This window comes from Lineus longissimus, chromosome 15 (assembly GCF_910592395.1).
Source record: "Lineus longissimus chromosome 15, tnLinLong1.2, whole genome shotgun sequence".
NCBI lineage: Eukaryota > Metazoa > Nemertea > Pilidiophora > Heteronemertea > Lineidae > Lineus > Lineus longissimus.
This window is the reverse complement of record NC_088322.1, coordinates 12164218-12175652: the sequence shown is the minus strand read 5'-3', so window position 1 is coordinate 12175652 and position 11435 is coordinate 12164218. Positions and strand designations below refer to the sequence as shown.

Genomic DNA, 11435 nt, shown 5'->3' with positions numbered 1-11435 from the left:
GTTTCGGTTTCACTAAACCGACTCGACTTCCCCGGAACTCAAACTTTTACGTGAGTTAATTGTAATCTTACCCTCTACATACCAAACTGATTTATCTAGGAATACAGTTGAACTTCACTGAAAACTAATGATGTGTTGATGAGTTCAATGAATCCTTCAATTCCTTTGGTTTTCTTGGCGAACTGACGACGTCCGACAATGACCCGTCGACGTACACCTGCAAAGCATTGCCATAGCAGATCTATTTTTGGACGAAACTCATTCCCTTACAAACTTGGGTCGATTTCGCCAGTGATGACACTACTTCTAGGCAGTACCACAGTACTTTAAGCTGTAGCAGCGCCAAGAAAGAGTCAAGACAAATGTCCGCTGCCAGCCGGTGCTAGATCAACCCCCCTCGCCCGCCCCCCAGCTCGGGCACATCTACCTTTTGACAGTTGTACTTTCCCGCAAATGCTTCTATCCTCAATTAGCCTTTTCTGTTCTATTTCCAGGTGTGTTTTAAAATCACTTTATGGATCAGCTTGAATATGGAGAACTTTGTTCTGTATGATGAGATTGGACGTGGTGAACATACCATTGTCTACAAGGGCCGCAGAAAAGGAACAATCAACTTCTTAGCTATACATTGCATTGATAAATGCAAGAGAGCTTACATTACAAACAGGGTGGGTGCATGTACATTATATAATGAGACAATTGTCCATAACCACCACATATTGTCATTTTATATCTTTTGATTATGTTCCAAAAAATGTATGATCGTGGGGTGTCTGTTAATTAATACTGAGAAGAAATGATTCCGGACACAGTTACAGTGTTATAGCGCAGGTAGAAAATTCTAATTTTCATTTTGGGTAAGCTGGATTTTTCTCAAGTGGAAGTCTCAAGTATTTTGCACTGGTGAAGAACAACGTTACCTGACAGTCACACACTTTCTTCAAGATTGAATCGATGATCAGTATGAAATATAATTTAAATCAGGTAAAAATCTAACAAACGTATAGGCCTACCTAGGAAACATGTAATATCTACATCCATTACATTTCATTCCTATGAATCCCCAAGAGACCAAAGTCAGACCTGTCATAATGGACTGTGACGGTGTACTCCTTATTTACCTCGCCAGCCATTCTAATGCAGGATATTGTTTCCCCTCAGGTGCGCCTTACACATGAGATACGCCACACAAATATTGTCGACTTCCATGAGTGGTATGAGACAAGTAACCACTTATGGCTCGTTGTGGAGCTGTGCACGGGTGGGAGTCTGGAGACGGTGATTGCTCAGGACAACAATCTTCCGGAAAGCGCAATCAGAAAGTTTGGCGTGGATCTTGTTACTGGGTTGCATCAAATCCACTCCCTTGGGATCATTTTTAGTGATCTCCGACCAAGCAAGGTGAGAGTATGGCCTTCTTTAGTATAGCACTAGCAAGGCGTCTAGGTGCCTTTATTTCAGTTTGCCTTGCTAGAACTTTGCCATGCTAGAATAGCACAATTATGCTGGAGGAAAACTGCAACTTCTCGAGTCCCTCTCTTCTCTCAGTGGTCATAACATGTACATGTATGGCACTGTGTATGCTTACTTAGTAAATCTGATATACTACTCCTTTTCTGATGACTGTGAACAGACAAACTTGTAGGTTTTGAGTTGAGGATGCCCTTGAATTTCAAAAGTCAAACTCCGCTGAAATTAAAAACGATTGCTGAAATAACTTCAGTCATAAATATTGAAAGGAGACAATACTTTCGTTTTCAGATCTTGCTTGATGGACCAGGCATTCTGAAATTTGCTGACTTTGAGGTTTCACGAGCAGAGGGTGAGAATCTCGATGAGCTGTTTGAATCGTTCCTAGAGGGTGCGGAGGCAGAGGAGGGGGAAGAAATGAAGGTGGACACAGCAGGTACATTTTCTTTGTTGAATTACAGCAGGAGCTGCCTCAAAGTGATTGCCAATATAAAAAATTACCACAAACTACACGTAAATGTACCTAGACTTAAACAGAAAATTTGTCCAAATTTCAGTGCCTGGTTGGGATTTTTAAAAAGTGCAGTTGGCAAGACATTCCTCTTTTCCATTGCCAACCTGGATTTTCCTTTGAACCTGAATCACTAAATCTTCAAAGAATTAACTTTCAGGTTCACCCACCTACATGGCCCCCGAGTTATTTCAAGGCGAACCTCTTTCAATCTCGAGTGATATTTGGTCTCTCGGATGCGTCATGTATGAGATGTACACCGGCCACCCACCATTCTTAGCTGACTCCTACGATCAGCTTGTCGAGAAGATTTTGAGCAAGGACTTCCCACCTCCAAGAGTAAAAGGTAAAGTGTGGTGGCAATTTTATAGTCTGTCACTTGAATTACTCTTTGGAACTTGCAGCGCCATCTTTTGCTCAATGTATACATGTAAACAGATTTGTTTAAAACCAAGTTGACATTTCTTTGCAAGTTACTTGATCAGCAATTTGATTAGTTGCAGCAGTAGTTTCATCATCGAGTTTTAGATTTATCCTCATGTTGCAGTTACACCAGATCCTGCCAGATTATGTATCGGAAGAATATTTCAAAGCCCTGCTAACCATTGTATCTCCATTTTGTGAAAACAGGTAGTAGAATTTCCAGCAAGCCCTCAAATGATTTTGTCAGCCTCGTTGGTGTACTGATGCAGAAGAATCCTAGAGAACGTTTGGGATGGAGCGGACTTGTGATGCATCCATTCTGGAAGGGCGACCTCCAGCACCTCGCGAAAGACCTCCAAGCATCGACGGACATGCGCCCGATAAGCGTCGCAAGCACAATGAAGAGTAGCGTCAATGTCACCAAAGGCAGTACAATGTTCAGTAACGTTCATAGCGTAGAGTTGCATCGTAGTCTTGATCAGAATATGGAACAGTTAGATCTAACGGGCATCCATGACAGAGCAGGTAGGGTGGTTTACTCCTCAATTTCGTGTTTGGTCTGAGAATCTTCTCTCGGGGAGTTTTCCTGTTAGTCAATGTGACAAGCAATTTGTGATAGTAATTTAGAACGTTGGGCTCACGATTCCACTACGTCATTCTTTCGCCCCTCAAATAATTTTGTCTTCATATAATCAAGAATAAGTAAAGGCTCATCTGTTCGTTAATTCTTGATATAATTATTAAAACTGCCTTTCAAGAAACGCCTGGTGGGTTGCTCGATTCGTATCGTCCAAAGACAGCGCCTGAGAAAGGAGAAGGCAAAGCAACGTTCACGTTAAGTTCCCGCCCATCGACTGCTGTCCCGCCAGAGGAACCAGTCCGTCTGGCGCAGTCGCCGCTAAGCATGAAGGAGACGTTACGGAAGGCAAAACAAGAGATGATGGGGAATAATGACGAACAGGCAGACGATCAGCCGGCGAAGACCATCTTGCCACTCGTGTTTCACATCAGCGATCAGTCGGTTACACCCATAGTAGACAATCCAAAGGTAATCTCCTACCAGTCTGCTCGATGCTTTTTGGATTTTTTCTTCTTCAGCGTTTGCTCTGCCCTTGGAGTTGTTTATCTCCAGATACATGTAGTATCCCTCCTCAAATGGATGTGCATTTTTGCGTGCCACTATGGTTAGGCGTCAATTTGGTTCATTGTGTTTGTCATTTATTTATCGACTCCTATGTTCTTCTCCAGATATTAAAGCCGGCAACTCTTAAATTTGATTCAAAATCCATCCCAGTTCCTCCTCATTCTGGTAAGTAAATTTCACAATTCTACGACCACTGAGAGTTCTTTCAATTCATTAATTTTTCTACTCTACATGTTTGTCTGCCAATTGCCTTTAGTTCCCTTTCCTTTTCTAAAACATGAAAGATTTTGTTGTATTATTTCCAGCGGACAAAATTCTATCACTTTCACCAAAAGACCAGCAGAAACACATTCAGGCCGTCGTAAACGCCATAGATACGCCGGAGAAGGGCCCACCGTCACAGAAGCGGCTCCATCTGTTGATCTACACAGCAACCCTGGCATCGAAACCGGCCCTCGCTGAGATCTTCATGAAGTATAACGCCATGAATGTGATGGCAAAGCAAATCAAGGATAATACACAAGTGGACCTGTAAGTTGTATTATCATCATATGCTACGGTTTCTGAATTCAATTTGGGATCAATATGGCATATTTTTTCAACTCCCATCACCATCTTCAAGTTGGGCCACAAAGGGTGTCCTCATAGGATGATGGTATGATACTATTTCTGTTACAATTTCACCTAGCCCTACCTGTTAGTCTTTTTGTTTTTAGTTGCACAGTTATATGTGTCTGTATTCAATTTGTTTTCCCCCCTTCTCTTTAGGCGTGTGCGTCTTGCCAGAATCATTGGACTGATTGCGAATAACCTGACTGAATTGGACGAGGCATGTAACATGAGTGAGGTAGGTACAGTTGCCAACAATGTGATGAGAAGATACCCTTGCTACAGAGGACACCAAATAGAATGGTAAATCTTAAAACAATGAAATGCCTGAAACAAGGAATTCTAATTTTAAATTCAGTCACATTTCCCATGTCAAACACACAAAAGTAAATAAATGCTTTCCAATAATTTGTAGCCTTGTACCATCCTAACTGAAGTCATCCGAGGAAATTTCAACAATGCTAAGCTGAAGCAGGGTCTTCTACCAGCCCTCGGTGAGCTACTATTCCTCATTGCAACACAAGAGGAGGCTAAGAGCAGTAGCATTAGTAACTGGAGTATCCCGTCGACAACCTATACGATCGTCACCCGGTGTTTGCGAGACGGAGAAGACGCCATTGTGAATCATTATGCGGCCAAGACGGTCGAGAATGTTGTGACGACGTCTGGATCACATTCGCAAAAGTTTGTCTCAAATGAAGTGGCGCAACTTATGTGGTACATCTTTACACATTCGACAATGGATTCGTTGAGAGTCACTACTATTTCAGTGAGTAATTATGGCTCAGGTTTTTATGATCATCATTATTGAGGGATCGTACATGTACGATATCTTCTGTCATGTACATCAGGAGGCCTTCTGGAGGTTCTTAGAAGTTTGAAACTCATTACACCGTCATCATCCGTAATATTTTCTGAAAGTTCGAAGCCTCTAGTCTTGTGATACAATATAGTCTTCGAACAACAAACAGTTCTTCTACCGCATGCCAGTGGCATTGCTCTTGAGGCACTGCATTTCACCTAAGTGGTGGAAAGTCCTCTGGAAAACTATCATCGGCATGGTATGGTCCAGGCAAAACTTTGTCCTCATGGTTGAATAAAAATACAGACTTTCTGATTCATTTTTCATATTCTTACATTCTTTTGCAGGCCCTTTGTCGGCTGACCAAGCATAACCCAGGAGTCTTTCAGAGCGTCATCGATAAGGTCGGCCTCTCCAAGATTCTTGGCTCTCTGGCAATTGGAATCTCTCGTGTTCAGCAAGCTATCGTCACGATGTTCACAGCGCTCGTTGTATCAGGGGCGCATTTGCAACGGATGATGCAAGATAAGGTTTGTATTCGTTCAGTTTTGTGTAGTAATTTTCACCATTATGATTTTGTTTGAAATTTAATGACATGGAGGGCCTTTGACCAAAGACTTCTTCTGTGTCCATTGACTTTGGTGTTTGTCTCTGTGGTTATAAATGACAATTATCATTGGTTCGTGTCTCAACCCCTAAATTTGATATGTAGCTTGCCCTGGAAGCTCAGGTTGAGAGAGCTGGCCAGAGAACAAGGTGCTGTATAAAATGCGAATCATCACTGCTACAATCAGGGTGTGTTAGAATATTCAACAGTAAGTCATCATGGGCTTGTGGTGTGAATGATAATGAAGTTACTACATGTATTTCTCTGACTAACCAGAGTTAGGAGCTTTCCTGTAAACTGATGTGATTGTTTCAGGATTTTATGCATCAGTTGATGAAGCTGTTAGACAGCCAGTCGATGGTGATCCGTGCCAAGACGTTCTTGCTGATTGTTGAGGTGATAAAGACCAATCAAGACATGCTTCTGACGTGCTGCCAAGCAAGGTAAACAAGACTATTCTGTTTTCTGTATGTGCTGTTGTGAGAGTTTTGTTACCTGCCACTGTTGTTGGGCACCAGTTGAGGTTTTGGCCTGGTATAACGTGGCTCTGTCTTCTGCATGCCAAGGAGAGGTTTTTTTTGTATGTTTCTCACTTGGAAGGGGTTCTTTTAATACAAGCTGAGGAAAGGACATTCGATATTACATTTCCTTCAAACAGTCAGGTAGTTTAGGTCAGGTGACTTTCCCAAGGTCACAAGTATCATGTCCGTGTCAGTTGCTAAAACGCCCACACCAATTTGTAGTTTTCGGCAAATTTTGGCAATGGACGGCTAATGACTTGATTATCTATTTTGCAGACTTGTGATGTACATGGAGCGCGACATGAGACGACAGACACCAAAGGCGACAGAAAACAGAGAACATTCTGAATATCTCAACACATGTCTGGAAGTTCTGACTGAATACATCGTGGCTTTACTTCCTAACCTTAGCAGTAAGTCATCCCAATTCTATTATCTACTCGTTTTTCCTCTTCTTGTTCAGAAGCATAAGACTGGTCTGGTCTGTGCAGTAACTAGATATCTTCAGATTGCTCTTGTTCCCAACAAGAACTTGCTTAATGCAGTCTCAGTCAAGTCTTTCACACAGCTTTAATCTCAATCTCTACGATCTATGTATATATATTGTAACTTGCCTTTTTCAGAGGACATCCTTGCCTCTCTAGACAACGTCGCGGGTCGACGTCACCCATCCACAGCCCAGGCCAAACACCTGAAACAATCCCTGCCCATGATGACAGTCTTCCTTCACGTCATTACCAGCCAGATTTTCCGTCCGCACGTCGTTAACGAGAGCTTCCTGGACAGCTTGGCCGAGTTTTTGAATCATGTGAAATCAATGGACAGCGGCGAGACAAATATTGAGAGTGCTGCTGGTATGTGATTTTAGTTTTGGCAACGTTTTACTTGATCCCGATGGCATCTACTTTCAAGGGCCCGGAGCAAATATGGGGAGCGCTGCTTCTCATTCTCCGCAGCTGTTTTGTGGAATGGGCTCCATTTTGAGGTCCGGCAGGCAAAGGGCCTTGCATCATTTCAAACGATGCTCAAGACCCATCTTTTTTCGATTGTAATTTTGTTATAAATATTGTGAAAGCGCCTTTGAACGGATTTAATCTGAAAAGGGCGCTTAAATTTAAATATGGTATATACATACATACATACATACATCTAACAATTTTGAGTAAATTTTTCTTTTAAACCGTGTCAAACCCTTCACAAATTTAGAATCCATAGTCAAAGCAGAAGTGCTGTGCTAAATCATTTTGTTAAATGGCGCTCATTCAGGAAATTTCTCTGACTGCATTGGCAACTGTCAATTTGAATGTTGCTTTTGCCCTTGGAAACTAAACTTTGTCCTTGTATCGTATTCCAGGAAGTGGAAGTTCCGTAACATTTACACAGACGGTGATGTCCATGTTGGAAGCTATCACTCAGCATCCGACAATACTTGTCGAGTTCGAAAAGAACATCATCAACAAGCTACTGCCACCTCTGGCTGCTCTGGTCTCGAGTGGCAATGGTCAGTATTGTTTTGCTTCCATCATGTTGCGGACCAATCAAACTTTTTTTGCAGGAAGTTTTTATTGCCGCAGCTGTTGGGTGCCAAAGGCGTATGCAAAAACTTCATTGAAAAGGGTGCACTAGATTAGTGGTGATTTTATTATGAGATAGACTGTACAAGGCCAAGGGCACTAGGTTTGCACTCTTCTCACTCAAAGAATTTGACATTGAAGTTACCTGTCAAAGGTGACGAGCTACATGTATGTGCCCATGTCAGGTATTGAACTGACAAAGGTGTTCATACATGTATCATGAAATCCAACACTTCTCTCAGTAAAACCGCTTAGCCCCATTTATTCATCTTTGATTTTTTTGAAAACTCAAAAACAAAGCATCCTTGTTTTTCATTCCTTGTATGTACTTCTTTGTTTCAGGAGACACGAGACTTCTCTGCCTAAAACTATTCTCAGACATGTCGGCCATTTTGTTAACTGGGGAACAGTTCCTACAGAGGACAGATCAGAGTAAACTGCTCCATAACATTATTGAAGACGCACTACTTCCACAGTAAGTAGAGTTTTAACGTAGCAGGACACGTGTATGCACGTGCCAACTGACTAGTCTCAGAAAATGAGCAAAATAATATCCGCAACAGCCTGTATTTTGGTCTCATGCTATGGCATATATATCAGTTATACTGACAAATTAGTTATCATCTTTCAGGTATGAGCAGATCCTACTGGATCAGGACCCCATCCCAGCCTATGGTCTGAAGCTGATCCATGCCATGATCGAACAGGACCCCACCTTCATTAGGAAGTTCCAGTCAAAGGGGCTGACTGCTGTCCTCTTCCAAGTCTTGCTTGTAAGTATTACTCGCTGCCTAAAAGAGCCATCACTGCTTTGAATTTGTTGGAATTCCTGTTTGTTTCCTGGAGTTCCTTGGTCAGGCCAAAGTGTGTTATGTATTGAAATGCTCCATAACTACAGGTCTTTCGAAGTGTCCTTCGCGGACACTTCTAGACAAATGTTTGGATCGCTTTGTACATTTGAATATGTGGTACATGTTTTTTGTAGGACCACCAGAGTAGTCCAGTTGGTAGCACCATGCAGATGATCGTCAACATCCTCAACTGTCTGGTCAGTCACAAGGAAACAGATCTCAATGAATTATATGACCAAGGTGAGACCGAGCTAGCAGTTGTTACATTTACAGTGAAACCTCTTTAAGCGGACACCTCTCTATTATTGGCATCCTCTCCATTAGATGACACTGCTTATGGCCCTAAGTTGGTCCTTTCCATTGAAATTGACCTTTGTAATCGCGACACCTCTCAATTAAGGACAGCATTTGTCTGTCCCAAGAGTGTCCTTAATAGGGAGGTTCTGCTGTATTGTAATCTTTGCTATGACATTATCTGTGCTATGCCTCAGACTTGAATCCCTCACATCGCAGGTCTTGTCGACTACATGACGAATATTTTCCTGGAGGTGGCAATCTTATGCCTTGAAGAGGAAGAGAAGGTGGACCTGAAGACGGCCTCATCAATGCTGCAGACCCTATTGGACACGCTGCATGGCATGCTCAAGTTTGTGTCAGAGGTTGTCAGGAAGGCATTGCAGGTAAAATTCATTTTAAAAATCTCAATGAAACGACTTTTTTATGCAGTGTTTGATATAAACTCATTCAATGACTTAGGCCTACAACCAAAAGGGGTTTGCCTACTGCTGTGTGGAAGGGCTACACACGTCTGCTCCATAGAGTAGGTATTTGATACTTATGCCTTTCTATTACAGTCCAAGAAAGCTGGAGCAGAGGGCGGTACAATGGAGGCAGAGGAGGCTGAGAAGCTCCTGCTGAATAATAAACCCTTCACCGACATGACTGGTGTCATGATACAACTGGTATGTAATGCTGGGTTACATATATCTTGTCTATTTCACAGTGCGGAAATAAAGGCCTGTCATTGTGTTGCCATGCTGCCAATTCTGAATAACAGATCAGATGGCGTGATCACTTCATCGAATGGCTAAAAATTTTGCGTATTCAATTTGAATTGCCATGTTTTGGGGAGAGTGTAATAGTGTTGTGCGAAAATTGGTCAAAGTCTATCAAAAAGATCTAGTTCCACACCAAATGCACCAAGGAACGATCGTTAGTCAGTCAAACTTTATCATATTTGCGGGCGGCCGCGCTATCGCACGTGGTTGCTATCGTCTGCTGCATTGTAGTTCTACATGTTGCCGCTACAGTGATTTTAGTGGCGCTGCTGGTCACCTTACGCACACATTATTAGTTCTACCCGTTGCCGCTACAGTGATTTTGGAGGCGCTGCTTGTTGCCTTACGCATACATTATTAGTTCTACCCGTTGCCGCTACAGTGATTTTGGTGGCGCTGCTGGTCGCCTTGCGCACCCATTATCGGCTAGTTTCCCCGCTCGCTTCGTTGCCATGGAGTCTCCTGTCACGGGTTCCTCGAATCATTCGTTGATTTGCTAGTCTCAGTACTGGCTGCCATTCTCGCACATGTTACTGTGGGCTGGGTTGTCCCCAAGATGGACAAACGATCGACAATGGCCAGAGCTGACTCAATATGGCTAAAAGTGACAGCCACGTGTGCTAAAAAGTGGTTAGGAGGAAAAAATTCGCAGAGCCAACCCTGACTTAAACGCTATCAAAATATTTTTCACTTTCCCTTTCAGCTTGTCAATGACGACCATGACGTTGCTGACCACGCCTGTAAGACCTTGTCACTGATGGTGCAGCTGTTTGGTGGTGAAAATCCCGAGGCTCTCTCGCCAGAGAATATGGCGTTCTTCAGTCAGGTGTTGAGAAAAGCTGATGCAAGAAAACAGAAAATCGTCTTGAGGATCATAAAAAGATTTGTGAGTAGTCTATTGAAGACGTCACCTCCTGCCCTGTTTGTTTTTCCTCGTTTACATGTATAAGCATCTTCTTCAACTGTCACTTGTAATCTTCTTCTTTCTTCTTCTTCTCATGGTGTTTCGCAGCTGTTGGAGGTCTCCATAGAGCTGGTCTTGTAGGCTGGTACCTTCTGGCCAGATGTCTTTTCTCAGAGCTGCCAATCTCTCACATCTTGTCAGGATGTGTGCCACGGTCATCAGTTCCGTGGCACATGGGCACAAGTCGTTTGTAATCAGTTGTTTACATGTAATACTAAAGAAAACTTCATCTCTGTGTTTCCAGGTGAGCACAGAACAAGTGCACTGTGACAACATGAAGCATCACGGAGCAGAGTTGGCGGAGACGATCACGTCGTTGGTGCAGACAGCAAGCTCACATGCGGATGTCGCTGTGTCGTCCCTGGCAGGGGAAATACTTAAAACAACAGGATATGTAAAATGAGGAGAAACTGAGTAAAATGAAGCAGTTGTTATTCTTTATGTACATGTAGCTTGTCTTTATTTGTAAATGTAGTAGATTGTTTTGTTATTTTTCACAGCAGGTCTGTATAATATTGGTTGCAAGAGTTCTTTTCCATTCAGATCTGGTTCTTTGACTCTGTAAGTGCTGGATGTATGTTTTTGGGCCAACCTGTATAGCAAAAATATGTAAAATTAAAAATATCAATCACCAAAATATATGTTTATCTCATTGCTGTTAAAATTCATCTCCCCTCCCCCCCGGACCAATGCAGGATGTATCATATCAGCAAGATAATGGACCTAATGTCTGTAAGGACATGGTGGCTTGACTGTATCAGCTGTGATTTTTCACTAGCATCACAAAGTTATTCTGTCTTCTTTTTGGTTGTGACTTTGTCTTCATCATCATGATGAGGTTGTTCTTTGGTTCAGGCAACTATGGACATAGTTTAAAAGTGTTCTGAGGATTGTGATAAAG

At 42.5% G+C, this 11435-nt stretch overlaps 1 protein-coding gene across 1 annotated transcript; it reads left to right on the top strand.

Annotated features, from left to right (window-relative positions):
* Position 1: 1 nt before the first annotated feature.
* On the top strand, positions 2–11140 carry LOC135499741 (serine/threonine-protein kinase ULK4-like). The gene is made up of 23 exons (XM_064790682.1): positions 2–50; positions 495–668; positions 1162–1401; positions 1762–1906; positions 2142–2327; positions 2612–2929; positions 3163–3452; positions 3653–3713; positions 3854–4079; positions 4317–4395; positions 4573–4926; positions 5307–5489; positions 5882–6009; positions 6364–6500; positions 6711–6941; positions 7442–7588; positions 8004–8136; positions 8293–8434; positions 8647–8752; positions 9026–9192; positions 9367–9474; positions 10274–10456; positions 10779–11140. The coding sequence occupies exons 2-23, from the start codon at positions 531–533 to the stop codon at positions 10935–10937; spliced, it is 3861 nt and encodes a 1286-aa protein (XP_064646752.1). The 5' UTR covers positions 2–50; positions 495–530; the 3' UTR covers positions 10938–11140.
* Positions 11141–11435: the final 295 nt, after the last annotated feature.

What these genes read in the sequence shown, in the direction of transcription:
- LOC135499741 (XM_064790682.1), top strand. Translation starts at nt 531, where the DNA reads ATGGAGAACTTTGTTCTGTATGATGAGATTGGACGTGGTGAACATACC. An exon ending in CCCACCTCCAAGAGTAAAAG is followed by an intron (nt 2,328 to 2,611) that starts GTAAAGTGTGGT and finishes TTGTGAAAACAG; the next exon opens with GTAGTAGAATTTCCAGCAAG. An exon ending in CCATAGTAGACAATCCAAAG is followed by an intron (nt 3,453 to 3,652) that starts GTAATCTCCTAC and finishes GTTCTTCTCCAG; the next exon opens with ATATTAAAGCCGGCAACTCT.